This window comes from Protopterus annectens, chromosome 8.part0 (assembly GCF_019279795.1).
Source record: "Protopterus annectens isolate FY-2018-M chromosome 8.part0, PAN1.0, whole genome shotgun sequence".
Classification (NCBI taxonomy): domain Eukaryota; kingdom Metazoa; phylum Chordata; order Ceratodontiformes; family Protopteridae; genus Protopterus; species Protopterus annectens.
The window spans coordinates 1,758,270,887-1,758,290,754 of record NC_056741.1 but is presented as its reverse complement, the minus strand read 5'-3'; the positions used below and the strand labels follow the sequence as shown (position 1 = coordinate 1,758,290,754).

At 39.8% G+C, this 19,868-nt stretch overlaps 1 protein-coding gene across 1 annotated transcript in view; it reads left to right on the top strand.

Annotated features, from left to right (window-relative positions):
• The first annotated feature begins 9,305 nt into the window (after nt 1–9,305).
• LOC122808558 (cytochrome P450 2D15-like) overlaps nt 9,306–19,868 on the top strand; it is a 311,295-nt gene continuing 300,732 nt past the window's right edge. Inside the window, exon 1 of the mRNA XM_044079513.1 lies at nt 9,306–9,561. Within this exon, the coding sequence (XP_043935448.1) occupies nt 9,403–9,561 (159 nt within the window). The 5' untranslated portion in view covers nt 9,306–9,402. The remainder of the gene's footprint in view (nt 9,562–19,868) is intronic.

Here is a 19,868-nt window from a genome sequence, read left to right as displayed (position 1 = left end):
TTAACCTTAGCCAGTTTCCCTTTTTGTGCTCAAATTAATCTATCTTAGTTGGTTATAGATTGACCTTAGCCATCCCATGGTCAAAATTATATGTTACTCCTAATAAGAATAACTGTGATCATATCAGCATTTTGGAGCAGCCTCTGTCCTGGAGTAAATTTTCTGTTTCCCGTCCATAGATCCAAGTTGTGCTTGAATATGGACAGGGATGAACTTTGTTTTACATGAATGAGTTGTCTGTTTCAGAGTATCTGTATCAACTGAGAGGTATAACTGTCCCTCAGAACCATTCTGTTGATGTTGCCGATGAGGTTTAGATCCCTACACTGAGTATTTCTGAAGCCATTTGACTTGCTGATGTGCAGTAAATCTATCAGTACTGGGTCAGAGGTTGTCTTGTATGCTAGACACAGCTCACATCTTTGCAGTCTGTAGAATACAGATTGTAGTGACGGTTCATAAGTTCATAGGTTCATGGGTAGGTACTAGGCTATCGACCCTAGGGCCTATACCATTTCACACTGAGCTAATCGGAGGAAAGGCACTGAGCAAATTGATCTGTGATATATAACATTAAGTATCCTGTTTTTTGCTTATTTTTTACAAGTTATTTATAGCACTTTTATTGTCTGCTGCATACTTTTCTAGCTAGTTTCACTGTGTGTGAGGTATTAACTGGAAATTTTCTACATTTATTAAGCATCTGTTTGGGTTTTTTGTTCTGATTTCCTGTCAAGGAGTGTATCATATAACTTGTTTGCAGTTAAAAGCTTTCTCTAGAGTCTTCTCGCTCCTTTATCTGCTTAATACTTTCATATAAAGGCTCACTGCTGCTTTTCTGCTGTGATAAACATTTCTGCAGTTTTTTTTCTACCTAAGTAGTGTGGGTATTTGTAGCATTGTCCATATTCAGGCTTGTGTTTTGGGCCTAATTGTTTGTGGAGGCTGTGTGTCTGAGCACATTTTCAAGGGCATCTTAGTTTAGCCAAAGCCATTCTGCATTTCAGTGAGAGTGGAGTGTTTATGGTCATTGGCTGATTGGGGTTACCTGGACTATGGCTTGGAGTAAGCACCTCATTGGTTCTTTTGAGCTTTTCTTAAAGTTGTTTCAGGTTTCAACTGTCTGTTACTTAAGAAGTTAACTTTGTGAGTGTTTTTGCCATTTCACACTGAACTAATCGTTGGAAACGCACTGAGCAAACTGATCTGTGTAATATAACATTAAGTATCCTGTTTTTTGCTTATTTTTACGAGTTATTTATAGCACTTTTATTGTCTGCTGCATACTTTTCTAGCTAGTTTCACTGTGTGTGAGGTATTAACTGGAAATTGTCTACATTTATTAAGCATCTGCTTGGGATTTTTGTTCTGATTTCCTGCCAAGGAGTGTATCATATTGTTTCCCACCCTCCCTCCCTATTGGTATTGTGTTCTTATTGGTATCGTGTTCTTATACTTGGTGGCTTTGCAGTTGCCCACCCCTACTGTAAATTTGATCTGGGACACTCCTTCCAGTCTGGTGTCATTACCTCATTCTTCCTAATCCAGGGAGAACATTTGAAAAGGCCAACCCACTTAGTTTCTGCTCCTCCTTTCCCCTTTCCACTTTACAAAAAAAAATGTTCTAAGCTTGTTTCCTGCCTTTCCTGTAAGTAGTCCAGTCCAGATACAGATTTGCTGTATCCAGGACTGTTTGTAAGGGTCTGAGCACCCAAGCCTTTCTGTGTTGTAGGGAAGCCTTCTAGCTTAATTTTGTTTCTGAGACCTAGCCAGTTTTTTAGTTTCAGCACTCAAATCTGTTTCTTTGAGCTCAGCACTTGTTCAGAACTCATTGTAAGCACTAAATAAGCTACAAATTACTACATCACTCAACTTTCCTCATTTGTCTAGAGGAAAACAGTTTTTAGTACTTAATAAATAAGCACCTATCCAGGCATGTGTAAGGGTCAGCTCCAGGTGTTTTCTCCTATCTAGCTGATGGATCTGGGCATCTTGGGGCAATACAGCAATTGCCACAAGTACACAGACAACCCTCTCCTCCTACCACCCAACACTACAATCTGTGAGAGATGCACTTATATAGCCAAACTGGAAGCAAAGCTCTATTCACCCAAGACTGGACTAGACAGTCAAGAGGAGAAGGTAAACACTTTTGCCACATCACACTCATCAGATAGTCCCTCAAAACCTACACTACCAAAACACACACATAGAAACACAAAACACACACCTACATTTGCAGAGGCTCTCAATAAAAATCTGCCCAAGCAACAGGGACTTCCAAAGCAGAAACACAAGCAATCTCCACCCCCCCCCAACACAACCCAAATAACACATAGCCCACAAACTCAATGTGCCACTCAAACACAGCCCATAAGGCATAACAACGTACCCAACACTCTAGTCACAGGTGACTTTATAGTCAGGCACACTGATGTTCCACTCACCAGGCTAAACAAGGAGAAAGTTACTGTCAGCTGCCTGTTGGGTGCCAGGATCCGCCACATAACACACGCACTCAGGTCACTCCACAACAAATACAAATATGACTCTGTCATTGCCCATGTTGGTGTGAATGACCTGAGATGTACCTCTCTGGACTACATAAAAAGAGACATGGAGGAGCTGTCTGAACTTGTAGCCCAGGCAGGTATGACCCTATCCCGGAGTAGCATCCTGCCATCACCCAGAATGATACCACACTACAAGGACAAAATGACTGACTTCAACAATTTGCTAAGCTTCTGGTGTCATTCTAAGGGGATCCAGTATCTGTCTGCCTGGGATGACATGATCGACAAACCACGATGCTTTGCCAGAGATGGCCTGCACCTGTCGCCTTTGGGATTCCAGATATTGGCTAAGGCTTTTGCCACCTCTATAGGGCCTTTTTAGGCAAGGTTCAAATGACAAATTCACCACCGTAACAGATACAAGCAAGCAAAATCTGAGGATAATGCTACTCAATGCTAGAAGTCTAAACCTCTTAGTGCACTCACTTAAGGCACTCCTTAAAATGGAGAACACTGACATCTGTGCAGTGACAGAGACCTGGTTCAAGGCTCCAGAGACGACCCCTGCATTACCAGGATATAATTCATACCACACCTTTCGGCCACCTAACCTGGACCGAAACACTAAAGGCGGAGGCGTATCCATATTAATTAAGGATGTCCACACCTCCAGACTAGTTGCTCAGCATAACGCATCCAAGATTATCTAAGTGCAACTAACTCTGGGCAAGACCGCAATCCAAATTGTAGCTTGCTACAGATCCCCCAACATGTCCCAGGATTCCCACCCCTCATTTCTTTATGCACTGGAAAATATTAGGGTACAACCTAACACCCTAATAATGGGTGATTTCAACTACCCCACCATTAACTGGGAATACTACTCATGTACCAACACCTGTGCTCAACATTTTCTAGAATTCATAAATTCCAACGCTTTGGATCAACTTATCCACATCTCCACCAGGGGCAGCAATATCCTAGACATGATCATTACCAACATGGGCAACTGGTGTTCCACATCAGAGGTCAATTCCTCATTGGTCAGATCCAACCACAAGCTAATCACCCTAGACATCCACATCCCGCCCCCTACCCCCCATTAGGGAAACCACCATAAAAATTTCTCCAAAGCCAACTTCACTCTTCTTAAGACAGAAGTGGCAAATTTCATGACACCCATGCTGATGGATAATAGAAGTACGAATGCTGAATCCTACACAAATGCACTTTATAAGCACTTACACGAGTGCGTGGATCATGCAGTCTCTAACAGATCCAAGATGCTATCCTCCAAAAAAAGGAAGCCAGTCAGGTGGTCCCCTGTCATAAACAAACTCTACAACAGAAGAAAGAAACTGTTGCAAAAAAGAGTAAAATCTCATGATTGGAGGAACTCCCTGGTCAGCCTCAGTAAGAAGCTGAGATCCCTCATAAAATCCTCCAGAGCTAGTTATGAAAACAATATTGCTACTGATTCTGAAGACAACCACAAAGCATTCTATAGCTATGTCAAGAATCCCAATGGCAACACTAAGATCTGCTCTGAGTTACAGCACAATGGCACTAAATATACAGAACCAACTGATATTGCCAACATCCTGGCAGATAGGTTCAGTACTAACTTTACCCCCCTCTCATCCCCTAATGGGCCCATGTCTATACCGAAAAAATGCAAAGTTCCTGTAATCATGGCTGCACAGGTAAAAAAAACACAATCTCCAAAGCCAAGAACACAGCATCCATGGCACCTGACAACATCGCAGACTGCATTCTACTTGAACTACAGAATGAACTGGTACCCCACCTAAGTATACACCTAAGTATCATGTTCAGTCATAGCCTCACCTCAGACTTTGTGCCCACTGACCCCAGGAACTACCGCCCCATTAGCCTGACGAGCATGGTCTGCAAGGCTATGGAACATATCATCATGGAACTTATAAACAATGACATTGGTAATCTCCAAACTCTGAACCCCAGCCAGTTCAGGTTTATAAAAGGCAGATCATGTCTCCTAAACCTGATAGACTTCGTTGAAGTGGTCACCAAAGCCGTAGATGAGGGTAAGGTGGTTCACACAGCCTATATAGTTATTGCCAAGGCTTTCAACACCATCCCCCACTCTAGAATTATAGATAAATTCACTAAACTAGGTATAAATCCCTATGTCACAAGATGGGTTGCCAACTGGCTCACTGACAGAACCCACACTGTGAAAGTAGTAGACTCCAAATACAACTTCAGTCCAGTGACAAGTGGAGTACCACAGGGTTCAGTCCTGTGTCCTCTCCTGTTTGGTATCTACTTCTCTGATGTACAGGCTAACACAGATGGTCCTAAGCTAACGAAGTTCATAGATGACTGCAAACTAGGAGCCATAATCAAAACTCCTAACGATGTGGACATCCTACAAAAGGGCCTCATTGAGATGTCTGGTGTCAAAGCCATGACCTCAAGCTCAATGCCACAATGCCAAAAAGTGCATTGTCATCCCTTTTGGTAAAAACTCTGTACCCATGAACTACCACATAGGTGGTAGTCTACTTAACACTGAAAGTGTGATAAGAGACCTTGGGACACTGGTGGACAGTAGTCTCTACTTTGATAATCACATTGCCACAGTAGTCAGGAAATCCTTCTATGTGGCACACCTCATCACAAAAGGTTTCTCACCCAGGAAAAAAGAGGTCATTGTTCCCCTCTGATCATCACTCATTAGACCCATTATAGAGTGCAATTCCCCTTTTTGTATATACCTCACAAGACATCTACAACAACTGGAAAGGCCTCAGAAATACCTCACAAAGAGTATTACTGGCCTGAAACAGATGCCTTATGCAGACTGTCTGAAAAAACTCCAGCTTTACTCCGTTGCATGTCACCTACTCAGAGGCGATCTCTGCCTAACATACAAAGCTATGTCAAACTCAGAGCTGTTGGACATGCTCCACTAAAAGAAATCCCAATCCCTCCAAGCTACATGCTCTATGGGCCTAAACCTTGTCACCACAATAAGCAGAACATGCTGGAGGGATAGATTCCTGTCCCAGAGATTTCCCATACTCTGAAACAAACTACCTATCTATATCAAACAAAGCTCCTTGCACTACTCAAGGAAAATCTTGATAATTGGATGGGAGATAGGATATTCAGCCCAGGGAACACTTCTGTGGCTCTGCTCAGCAGGGGCACAGGAAAATAATTTTCTTGGGTTGTGAAAGCCAGAGTACCTTTTGGCTAGGCTTTCATAGGCCCTAGTGGCGATAGCCTAGTACCTAGCTATGAACCTATGAACCTATACAAGCCTAGCCATAACGATTCCCTGGTTATTGCTTCCCACAAATATTTACTTTCCTGGACCCCTGTCTAGCAGGGCTACTGATGTGATCCCCGGGGTGAATTTCCTATCTTCCATCCAATTGTCAAGGTTCATCTTGAAGAAGGCCATTGAGGTGCTCTGCCTGACATGTATGGGCAGCCTATTCCAGTGTATGGAGAGTCTCTGGGTCAGGAACCTATCCCTTCAGCATGTTCTATTCATCGTGATGACAAGGTTAAGATCCCTGGAGCGTGTGGCTCAGAGGGATTGTGATTTCTTTAAGTGTAGCATGTTCAACAACTCTGGGTTTGATATGGCCTTGTATGTTAGGCAGAGATTACCTCTAAGTAGGTGATATGCGACAGAGTATAGCTGGAGTTTCTTTAAACAGTCAGCATAAGGCATCTGCTTTAGTCCTAGTATTCTTTTTGTGAGGTATTTCTGTGGTCTTTCCAGTTGTTGCAGATGTCTTGTGTGGTACATACCAAACAAGGCATTGTATTATATAATGGATCTAATGAGGGATGAATGCAGAGGGACAATGGCCTCCTTTTTTCTGGATGAAAAACCCTTAGTGATGAGGTGTGCCACATAGAAGGATTTTCTAACTGTTGTGGCTATGTGGGATTTGAGATGGTCCATGTAGGACATGTTGTTTAGGCCTTGTATACTTTAAGTAAGGTATCTCTGGGGGATTCCAGTTGTTGCATGTGTCTGGACAGATATGTGCCAAAGGGGGCATTACATTCAATAATTGGTTTAAAAAGGGCTTAGTGAAGGGGACAATGACATACCTAGATCTAGACACAATCCCTTTGTTTATAAGCTATGCAACATAGAAGGATTTTCTCACAACAATGGACATATGTTGATCAGAATTTAGGTCACTGTCCACATAAGTTCCCAAATCCTGAACAACTGAGTCAGCCCTTAAAGGTGTATTGTTAATGTAGTGGTTCCGTGGGATAGATGACATCCCAAATGATTTCAATAATGCATTTTTTTTGGCATTTAGTTTCAGTCCATAAGTCTAGCACCAGTTATTTATTTGGGACAAACCCTCCTGCACAATGGATAAGCCCTTTGGGGATTCAGTGACATCTCCTAGCTTGCCGTAATCTAAAGAATCAGACAAGCAGATCCTTTTGGTATTGGCTTTTATTTCAAAAAGGTGGTTTTAAACAGGAGAGGTCCCAGCACAGTACCCAGGGGGGACTCCACTGGAGACTAGTTTCTTTCTGGAGGTGAATTTCCCCGTTTTGATTTCCTGCATCCTATATGTGAGCTAGTTGGCAATCCACCAAATAATTGAGAGATTTATTCCCAGTTTATTTAGCTATTCTACTATGTCTAAGTAGGGAATTGCTTCAAAAGCTTTGGCCAGGTCGAGGTATGTCGTGTGTACCATTTTGCTGTCATGCATTTCTTTGGTGACCTTTCCAAAAACATCCACCAAGATGAGTAAGCATAACTTGCTCTTGATGAATACAAATGAAGATGAGTCCAGTGTTTGGAAATTTGCTATGTACTGATTGATTAGTTCCCATGATAAGTCTTTCTATGCCTTTTCATATGAGGCTGGTTAGACTTATGAGTCTGTAATTGCCTATTATTACCTTCATGGAAGATTATCATCGGTAAAACAGCAAAGAGAAGATAATAAGTCATTTAAAGCCTTGTAAGACTACAAACTGGTTCAGGTAGGAATATTTTTATCTCTTCTACAAGCAATGGTATCAGCTGATTTAATCACAGTCAGTGCATTGCTATCAATAATGTATTAAAGGGGTCATCAAATAATACTGAAATTATGCAAGGCTAATGATAGTTTTTGCCCTTTTGTAATACCAACTTGGGTCCTGCATCTCTCAACCTAGAGCAGTATATCTAGTTATCTTACTGTCAGATACACACACACACACACACACACACACACACACACACACACACACACACACACACACACACACACACACACACAAATGCACATCAGTAGATCTAATATTACTCTCAAGATGTAACTCCCATTTGCAGGAAGGCCAAACTTGTCATGCTATAGATACAATTGTGGGTACCCATCTAGATTATTCTTGAAGGTGGCTAAAACATTGCTCTCCTTAAGTTAAATAAGGCATTTTTCTCCAGAGATGGGGCAACCACTCTACTATAAATCTATACCTACAACATGTTTTATTCATGTGTGGTGGCAGGAGTGGCCTTAGGTCAACTGGTGCCCTAGGTAAAAGGGCTCCACGACACCCCCACACCACCCGGTGCATCCATCCTAGTCTACCTACACAAAATAAATACTGGAAAGGCTCCCCTTCTAGAGCAGCACCCTAGCTGGCCACCTAGTTGGCCTATGCCTAAGGCCGGCTATGGTTGGTGGAAGTTTAAATGGAATGATGTAAGAATCTATAAGATGCAGAGTTCAGGGTTAGATTTCTAGTTGTCTTCTGATTTTTGAAGATATTTACCAATTGACATCATGTGCTACACACTACTTATGCACCCCCAACACACACACACAACCAGTCAATATGGTTTAGACTGGTTCTGCTTGTGAGAGTACTACTGCTCGATTCATGATAACGGGTCTCTGTTTTCAGAAAATAATATAATCAGGTAAGAAAGCATGTATATACATGTTAAAGTTTGATGTTGTAAATGTATACTGCAACTACTGAATTAACTCCTAATTTTTTAAATCTTTTTCATATCAAATACCTGTACATTAAACAGTGCACTGGAATACAAACAAGAATGTGATTGTATTGCAGGCATTGTTTGCACACGCTATCAGAAGGGCATGTGGCTAAGCAAGCTTCCTGACTTTTCAAGACAGACCTCATGGCCACAAAAAGTGGAAAAGATATGTAAGCATCAGTAATCACTCTGCAACTGGTGTCATTTCATTTCGTATCTTGTGTCTCATGCTCTTTCCCATTTGCCCAGGGTAGGGTAAGCAATAAAATATAACATTTTGATGCATTTCTGTTGCTGAATCCCTAACTCTCACCCACCTAACTGTGCATCAAAATGGGTGTTAGCATAAGAAAGGCAGGATCTTTGGGGGCAGGTAGATCAATCATCCAATAAAATAAATAAGTTAATAAAAAGAAATACAATGGACCTACATTATTCACACTCTGTATTAACTATAGCCTAATTACAATGTAGTAAAATGGGAAACATTGCTTATCTTAATTGACACACACAAAAACAAAAAATCAGTTATACACAATCATTGAAAGTGCCAGAATAAATTACAGGGTAGATCAAAACTATGTTATTTATTAACAAAGCAAAATTCATTCTGGAGCTTTAAGTGTGGAAAGGGATTTGTATGTTTATTTTTTATTGGTACAACTGCTTAGTGAAAAGGTAAGCAGGTGTGGCTTTGTTGAAGTCATTACTTTCAAGAATAAAAAAGGCTGTATCAGTTCTACTTAACCGTATTTAAGTAACACAACACTATATGCTGTATATTAAACAGCCCTTAAAGATTCCTGGCAAAAAGCTTAGTAGTAAAGCCTTTACTCGGTTTTCCTGTCACTCTTAATAAAGATGGTCCACTTTTGGCTTAGTCTTGTTGCCATTATGGTTCTATTTCTCTTCTGGAAATGGAGACGACCTGCAAACTTTCCTCCAGGACCCTGGGCTCTGCCTATCATTGGAAACTTCCTGCAAGTTGATTACAGGAACCCACTGGCAGACTTGGAAAAGGTACCGCACTATTTCAGTATAGATTTTTGTTTAACGTGGCACTAATGTCCTGTGATACAGCGCTACAGATATGTTCAACTGAGTTTGATTCACATCTCCACTGCTCAGTATAATTCGTTATCTGTAATACATGTTAGTGTATTAGAAAGGAATGAAAGTATATGGAGCTAAACAGATAGGAAACCCATGTGGCATATGGTCAGTGCTTATGACCTTACAACTGAACCAAATTGGAAGTAAACGTTTAATTATATTTCTCTACCGGTTTCTATTATAAAATGCAAAGATAATTTTCAATATATTGTTTCTGGAATGATACAGGAAGAATGGATTATTGATCAATTCATCTGTTAGTGTAAGAGTAGATGTGTTTGCTGTACTGATTTATAATCCTTCTTAATACTGAGTCCAGACATTTAAAACAAAAAATTACCTGAGGCCATGAAATTTGCACACACGCAACAGAAAAACATTTCCCATGCAAAACGTTGTGTATCCTTTTTGAGTATGCAGATGACAGCTGTAGAGCATGAGTAGTGGGTATTAGAGGTAGTAAACACCATACAAAATGGTAAAGTGAATATACATGGGTAATACTCTGACCATCTCAAGGTCTCTATGCATTTCATTCATACTTGCTTGTTCCTATATTTCTTTTTTTATTATGTAAATATTTTTTCTCAGTGAAGTCACATAACAATCTATATCACACTGAATGAATTTGTGTATAGTTTTAGGGGTGTTTGTGGCATCAGACAGGGTACACATGCAGAACCAAAAACATACATGTATCCTGCAGAGCAAGTATGGAAAAACTGTAAGACAGGCTAAAAACATACAGCTGAACAAAGCTTTATTTATTGAATTCAAATTGTGTGACATCAGTAAATCAAATGCAACCTTTTGACTCAGAGCATATTTTAAGTGGGAATCGGTGTCATAATGACTTTATTTCTGTGGTTATGGTGATCTCAGAATGGGACTCCCCAAATGTGTGGAATGGTACTGTTGAGGTTTCCCTTTCTATAACACTCACTTTTGTATATTTTTCATTATGAGACCGGGGCAGTATTGTTTTGTGGAAAGCTTAGTAGTTTAGTATGTTTGAGTGTTAAATCCTCAAATGATCTATCGATGAGATGCAAGAATAACTTAGAAACAATAGGTTCATTTTGCATATGTCTGTTGTCAATAGCTGACAAAGTACTCCCAAAGATTACTTTTTGTTGCATTTCACCAACTGAGATCCATTTTCCTGCTTTGCTGTGCATCTGCAAACCATAATCTCTTTTTATTCCACTGTGCAATATTTATAAAGCAAGTTATAGGAATTAGGAAACAGTAGGTCTAATGCAACATGCCAAGGAATCTTAAATAGTCTGTGTTGTACTCCAAGGGCTGCATTCATACTCCAAGTCTGTAAAAGGGCACAGAGCTAATGCCACATTGGTGACAACACAGTAGTGCTAGCTGGATTTCAATACAGAGGATTATGATTAGATCTCTGATCATAACCAAATTGCTGTGAGACACAGACATCATAAATTCACTTTGAGAATAAAGTCTCAAAGAGGTACTCAGAGGTCTATTTTACTGTAGTAAGAACTATCTTGACATTGTCATCACACACCAGAGAATATTACTCTTTTGGATGTTGACTGTAACTCAATTTTTGATAGGTAAACATTTTTGGGTAGGTGTACTTAAGCTACAACAGGCACCATTAGGTGTGCACCCCTGCTCACGTAGATGAATAAAAGGGGATGACAGCCCACTGGTGAAGCACATCCCCTCCCCATCCAGACAGGCCAAGCCTTTGTATCATCATGAGTGTTCATCTACAACCCCTATCCCTTTATAACCCATCTCTCCTTCCACACAACAAAACATTCTACACCTCCAGTTGCATTTTTATCGTAATCCCCATTTTACATTTCAGATTCTTTATGACCGTCTCACTGTATCCATATCCTTCAAATACTTTTCACCAGTCTCTTATAACCAGGTTCTATGTCAGTATGTACTTTAGTATTTTTACCCCTACTGTCCTTGACTAATCAGCTATAAAAACCCTGTATACTCCTTCTAGCTTTAACTAACATCATCCTACTGTCTCATGTTTCATGCGTCTTACATCAATTTTATTTATTTCTAACATCTATACCATAACCCTCCTTACTCATGTGTTTTAACTCATATAGTGGGGGAGTTGCTGAAGGTTACCATGACATGTATACCTTGTGTATACATCTCTGTAATCAGTTTGAATCCAGAGATGCCCTAAGATGGTGCCACATGGTGCCCTAATATGAAGGCATGCAACACCATGTAGGTCTGGCTCTGTGGCTGAGTGGAATATTAATATGACAGTCTAGGAGAGAGGCATATGCTAACAAAACATGTGCTCTCTCTCTCTCTCTCTCTCTCTCCCAGTGATACCTCAATAAAGGCATAGATTTTCCAAATGATTCAGTAAACCATTTAGATGTGGAGATCAGCACATCTGGTCCCACCATGTTATGGCAGAGAATTCGACCTTTTTGCAGAATGTAAAGAAGTAAAGGGATAAGAGGGTGGGGGACCCACTAGCCACCAGGGATTCTACACTTGTATGGGGATTGGGGGTGGGGGGATTAGCCACTAGGGACACTACACTTGTGTCATAAGAGCACCTAGAGCAGTATGGGGATTGGGGATGGGGGAAACTAGCCATTAGGAATGATACACATGTGCCATAACAGCACCTACAGCAGTATGGGGATTGGGGATGGGAGGATATAGCCACCAAGGATACTACACTTGGGCCCTGATGGGATCAGGAGGTGGGGAAAAGACTAGCCATGGATATTCTAAATTCATGTGCTTTAATGGCATGCAAATTAGTATGGGTGATAAGGGTAGGGGAACCACAAGATAGGGGAAGGGCAGACAACTTAGGAAAGGTGTGTGTGTGTGTGTGTGTGTGTGTGTGTGTGTGTGTGTGTGTGTGTGTGTGTGTGTGTGTGTGTGTGTGTGTGTGTGTGTTTGAATGTGTATGTGTGTGTATGTTGGAAAGTGACAGAGGGGGAAACATATGCCAACACAGTGCAGCCACAGCACTTAACTACTTTGACCTCCAAATCAGCATTGATCTACACTTCATGGTAATAACTGTGCAATTCAATCGAGTGATAATAGACTAAAAAAAAATGGCTGAAACATTGTTTGGTGAACCTTGGGAGTATATTTTTTGCAGGGGTCCAGTCCCCTGCACCCTGTATGTGGGGAAACTCCCCATATCCCCTGTACTTAAGAAGACCTACTCCAAGGTCGTACAACAACGGATCAAAAAGAGAACACTGTTTGCAAAAGTTGTTTCACCCATATTTTCTTGATCGTTTTGCACTCACTGAAAGTGCTGTCAGTCAGCTGACAAGCACCTGATTCAGAAACATGTAAATTAACTGATAATAAGGTATTTGTTCATCATTGTTAACATGTGTCTGAATCACAAAATACCATGTCAAGGAGTTCGGACCCACATGTAGCATGCTAGGCCCTTTCAAGAATTCCAGGGCTTATGTCTGCTTGTCACATACACTGCACATGAACATACTAAATGTTTTATATTTTGTATTTATTATCATGTATAATGTCACCAAAGAAGAAATAGCTGTTTTAGCCTTTGTATAGTGTCACTACAAAACAATAACCTATTTGTATGTAGATGTCTTTTTCTTTCTGTTTATTGATCTGTCATGAGTATCTTAAATGGATCTACTGGAGCTATCCTCCCTGGGCTTCCATCGATAAAGATCAGTTGGACTTTCCCAGTCAACAAAGAAAACAAAAGAAAGAAAGAAAGAAAAAAAGAAAGAAATACACAGCTAGCAGGAGATGGCAACCCGCTGACATCAAACAGCTGCCCCCTGCCAGCCATACAGTCATGGGCAGAGTACATAACATATTTAGGACCCCAGAATACCCATCTTGGTGTATTCAGACATGTCCTAATATACTAATCTACTTACATTGTGACATAGCTACTTTTGTGCACTCACATATTCCTTTTCAGTCTATTATGTTCTGTCCTTCTAGGTGCATAAATGTCCTCCAAATGTGGTAGATGGCAGAGGTCATGCTACAGGCATTCAGGCACCATAGGTAGCAGATCTTCATGTGAGTGGGTGCCCACCATCCTGTATATGACCTCGTTTAGGAAACTGTTTGGGAAACTGTGGTGTACAGTTTTAATATTGGTGGATGTAGGAAATGAGTCACACCTTGATGTCAGAAGCATGTAAATAACATGATATGAAGAGCCTCACAGAATGTGTGTGATATTACAAGTGGAATGGATAGAGATAGAGATAGGGTTGGTCTTCAGTTAAGCTACCTACTGAGGCATCATAACTAATGGTATTGACCCAGGTTCTGGGGCTGGCCTGATGCCATATATCTCTCATGGAGAAAATGCAGGTACATTCCCAGACAGTAGAATGTGTATTGTCACTGTGAATGTACCAGAACAATGCTGCTTGCAGTTGTTACCAACACTGCCACAGGTAATTGTTTCATCCTTGGTGCTAAGACTACCTGTCACTAGAATGCACACCATAGTGTATAGGTATGATGTTTGAGCATTATCACATGGGTTGTAAGATATTTGTATCTACAGGGCACATCAGTGTCACAGAGACACCTGTACAGGTCAGGTATGAACAACAGGCTGTAGTCATTTCCCAAGTAATGTCTGAAGATGAAGCCAATAAGCACATTGAGGCCCAGGACACATTGAAAGTATCCATCTCAGATCTGAGTTGACATATATTCAGTGGCCAGGATAACAAGATAGCCATCTCCCTCACAGAATGACCTTCATAGTGTGACATGCCAACCAATTAAGGAGTCCTCCACTTTCACTGATGTCACAGAATTTGCTAGTGGTAGTCAGCAGGATAGGATGAGAGTTCTGCATATAAAACTTAGATACACACTGCACATCTGACTAACACTGTGACATGGTGCAAAACATTGTTGCAGCAAGCCCCCAACATGCTTATAACTCTCAGCATCAACTGAACAGTTGTACAAGACTGTAATCTTGACACAATCACCAGCTACACACTCAGATATGGAGATGGCTGATGTTGTGTATGGCCTTAGCACTCCCTGGTAGGACACACAACTACAATGGCCATTTCCTCATGGATGTTAGCCAGCACCTAGTTTAGTGGTAGACACATCAGATGAGCATCATAAGGTACACAGTGTGCATCAGCCATGACTGTGGTGCTATCATATCTTCAGTAATAATGGAGTTGACCAAACTTCAGAGCCACTCGGGAGGGCTGCTTGATAGATAAGCTTCATACAGTTCATGTTCTATTTCAACCACATTTGTGTCTAAAAGGGTAGCTTTCACAGTGTCATATTCATGCTGCAGGGTCTCAGAGTACCTCTCCCATAATCCCTATCGTAGTCACCCCATTGCAAGGTCCCACAGTTGCAACCAAACCTACACTACCTTGGGGGTTATCCTTGACACACACACACTACATGTAACCAAGATATTCATCCTACCTATAGCTAGTTGTAGTTCTTCACTCCTTGGGAGTGCACATTGTGTGTCTTTAGCAGCTTGTACAAATGACAATGGATATGAGCCACCACCATCCCCTTTTTATGTGGTGCAAGTGGTGACATCTAATGTATAGTGGGATGACCATGAGCTACCATGTACAGCAGTTATATACACATTTTTATTAATTTTGTTTATTTAACATTTGTTTACTAGGAAAGTCTGACTGGGACAGAGCCCATTTTCAGTGGATGCCCAGGGAGAAACACTCCAGACACATTTTTTTGGAATTGGTACATCATTTTTTGCTGTGTGGTGCAGCACTACCACAGTTTACGTATCAAAGTGCAAAACAGTGGTCTAGATCTTGCTTGCACTGCCATATACTGCTCATGTCTCTGTCTGCAGGAGTGTGCTGCAGCTACTGGTGCTGATTGTCCACTGCCATCTGTGTCTCTGTGCTGCTGCTGCTGAATGCTAAGATAGGTCACATTGGGTCCCACTATTGCACTTTCCAGAGGGTCCCAGAATATTTTCTAACCTGTCTGCTAGTAGTGAATAGTACTGTAGAGCATGTAACATGACATGAATATCTGGAATGATGTAATGGGTGCTTCCATTGCTCCCCTCGATGTGTCTAGGCTGATGACATGCTCAACAGCATTTTTCTGGTTTGAAAATGAGTGATGTTAGAGTGTTGTTTGGCCATGTCCTGCATGTTTCATATGGGCACCATCCACCAGTTCTCCATGGAAGATAACCTGTGTTACCTATACCACATTAGAGACAGAAGAGACCTTAATGGGGTTAATACTGTGTGCGTCTCATGTGGAAGGATGGAAGGATGTGAATATAATGGTGTGGATTGTGACACTGTTTCTGATGTGAATATACTGTTGTGGATTGTGACACTGTTTCTTATTTCCTTCAGCTTGAAGGTCCTCTGATATTGCTGTTTATTGTAACATCTAACAACTCACTGACAATGTCAGATATATACATTTTATATATATATATATATATATATATATATATATATACACACACACACACACATATATATATATATATATATATATATATATATATATATACACATATATATATATATATATATATATATATATATATATATATATAGATAGATATATAAATATATATATATATATATATATATATATATATATATATATATATTTGTGTGTATGTGTGTGTATGTGATCTTCCTCACTGCTTCACTTTTTTCACTTTTGTAGGTCTGTTGTGCCAGTAGCCTGTTACCCAATGTGTGAATATTTACATACCAGCCACCTCTCTTTGTTGAAATTATTTTATTATTTTGCACAAATTGCTTTGTCATTTTTGCCTTCAGTTATAATTAAGCATTTTTAACTACTTGTGATTGTCTTGTGACCCAGTTTCTGGTTGCAAAGGATCTTAAACCAATCCATTTACCTAAATAATAAAATAAATAAATAAGTATGTAGGTACCTGCACCTACTTACTAGATGGTTTTGTGGCATGTCTTTGAGCAGGAATGGTGATGCAGATAACTTGTGTATCATATGCAGGAATCATTGGTATTGCCAGCATGCTGTGTGGACACACGGGTTATCAATCCATTCTGTGCAATACCTGGCATACAATGGAATGATAACCCTTCCTATTAATGAAACACTGTCCTTCAACACAACATAAGCCTTTATTGCATTCTGCTGCAATCCACAATTTACAACACTTCAGAGAGGTGAGCAGTATCACAGAAGCCATGCATTGTGGTGGCTTTCTCACCTGGTGCATTAGGAAAGCATATATGCTCAGCCACATGTGGAAACGGTTTAGTGGAAAATGTTTTTGGAATTTTACAGACTATTGCCTGCAGAAATACATAAGGTGGTTCCAGCTTGTCTCTAAAATGTCCACGTAACCAGTATTGTAAGTACTTTGCATAGCTTGTTATCCACTGGTATAGCAAGTCCATATATTCCTCCAGTTCCAGTCTGTGGATCATGTATGTCAACCAAAGTCTGTATAATTTGACCAAAATCACAAAGGTAGAAAAGACCATTCCAAAACCAACACACCACCAGTACAGATAGAGCAGACAATAGCCCAGTTTTTGTTCTTGATATGTCAGTTCATTCTGTAGTCATTCAAGATATTATTGAAAACAATTGGAAAGTGTTACAAGGTAATCGGGGTCTTAAGGAGATCATTAGAAATGAACCTAGGTTCGTTTATCAAAAAACAAGGAGTTTTAAAGGTATTTTTAGAAAAACATACTACCTTAGTGGTGGATAAGTTTAATACCAATAAAGAGAAAGGCACGTTTGCCTGTGGTATGTGTATCATTTGTAGGTATATCATTGTTACAAAATTCTTGTTAATTTCCAGTACAGAATATGTAATTTATTTAAAATGAAGGTATAGTTGTAAGACAGCAGGATTAGTGTATGTTGCTATATGTTCAGGTTGTCCCAGTTTTTCTGTTGGGATGACCACTTGAACTTTGGAAAAACGTATCAAGGAACATTTATATAATATAAAGGTTAAAGATGTCAATGGTGCTTTGTATAAACATACACAAACTTTTCCCAGCCACAAAAAGTTTTTATTCTCTATCATTGAAAGTGTATCACATGATATAAGATGGGGGGAATTATAAAAATAGAGTGGAAAAAATTGAAGCAAAATTGCAAATGAAGTTGTGCACCCACTGACTGCCTGGGTTAAATGATAATATTAACATAAAATGCTTTTTGAAAGACAAAAAATTAAAAGCACAGAAGTGCAATATTTAATGAACATTTAATGCATTTTTTATATATATTTGTTTGTGTATTTTATTCTTAGAATACATTCATGTTATTGTAGCACTTTGAGTCTTAATTAGTTGATTGTTTTATTAGTTGATGGTATATAAAAGGAGGGGTTATTGCTTATGTGATTTTATTCTGAAGAAGTCTGGTTGACGAAAGTGTAATAAAAGTATTTGATGCTATTTGGTGCATTTCACTGGTTTTAGAAGTCTCTGTAGTATCCAATGGTTGTGGTGGTGTTTTGGTTTTGAAAGTCTGTATAATGTTTTTATCAGTCTGCAGCCAGTCCTGAACTTGCAGGTATGTAAGCTTTTGTAAGGTCATCATCTGATAGATGTAGATCCTTCTGTAACTGTAGCAAGGAAATGATCCTATCTTCTTGCTAAAGTTAAACACTCACACTACAAACAGCTAAACCCAATCATTTAAGCAAGTGCAAAATCAGCTGGTGCTGCTTAAATGGCTGCTTTTACAGCAGTTGTGCCCACTTTGCAGCTCTTCAGAGGTACCAATCAGACCCTCCTATCTCCTTGCACCTGACATGGCTACCACTTTTGCCCCATCCTAGTTACAGTGCTGTGTAATGGTACCACTTTTTGTTGTGCAACTAACCCACTGTGTAAGGGGGATACTGCCACTTCACCTGAGCAAATGCTGCATCGCATATGTAGCTACTACTGAGAACATTCTCTTTCTAGCACCACAATTTTTGTTTGTGCTCTTTGCATTTACACTCAGACAGAAATGCTTGAGCTGTTTCTCACCTGATGACTATGAATTGTAACTTGCTTCACCCTTTGTCATTATACTCTCATTAAACTGCACTTCATCATTTCTGTGTCGTTATACAATTACTGTGCATATCCCTTTTTTGGTGGATTTGGACCCTTTGCCTCATAACGGTATGTGTTTTTATGAAGCATGGTGCACATTCTCATTTTTGGTGCAAGAACAAACACAGTGTAAACTTTGCAGAACATTAGTGACTATTACAACATGGATTACCATTCAATAGCAGCCAGCCTTCACTGCAGAAATACAACTAATCAAGGCTTATTATAGATGCATACCCCATTCAGCATTTTATTTTCAAATAAAGACATAGAATGAAACAATATCAATAAGTAGAAAATTATGCATTTCTTTTTTAAATTTTAATAAGATGATTCTTTGGAATAGTTCTAGATCTGACATCCTACATCAAATTTAGCGAAAATGCTTAACCAATGCAGTTTCAAGGAATATTTTTAACACATTACCATAATACTGTTTTAAGGTTGCGACTAAACTGCAGTGAAACAGAACCACAGAAAACATGTCTATATCTACTACAAAACTCAAAAAGGTTACAGAAAAGCTTGCATTTCCTGAATGCAGCACTTGTAGTGAAGGACAAAGGTGCCATGGCCAGCAGTGATTTTAAAAAAAAAACAATTACGGAGCTAAGCACAAGCAACATATGCCTCTGTGCAGGATCTTCCATCCGGCCACATAGAACAATTCACAAAATGGAGGAAGAAATGCTGAACTGCAAACATAGTGACCTTATGTTGCATATTTGTACTTTGTCATTTTCCGTGGAATATCTAAGTTCTGTGCATACAACAGTGCAAGGAAAACACTTCCATGGAAAAGTGCTGCTATGAATCGGTGATGTTTAGCTTAGTGAGAACTCAGTTCATGGAGTTAAAATGGTTAGAATTCAACAAACAGAATTAAAAGCAAGTGGCTTGCTTCATCCCATGGGTGAAGGGGGAAGCCCTATACAGACACCCTCAAATATATGTATATATATATATATATATATATATATATATATATATATATACACATATGGGTTTACCTAAAAATATCAAATGACCACATCACTGAAGACGAAATCATTGAGATGACATCTTTGAAACTTTAAAACATTGAACACCCGGATC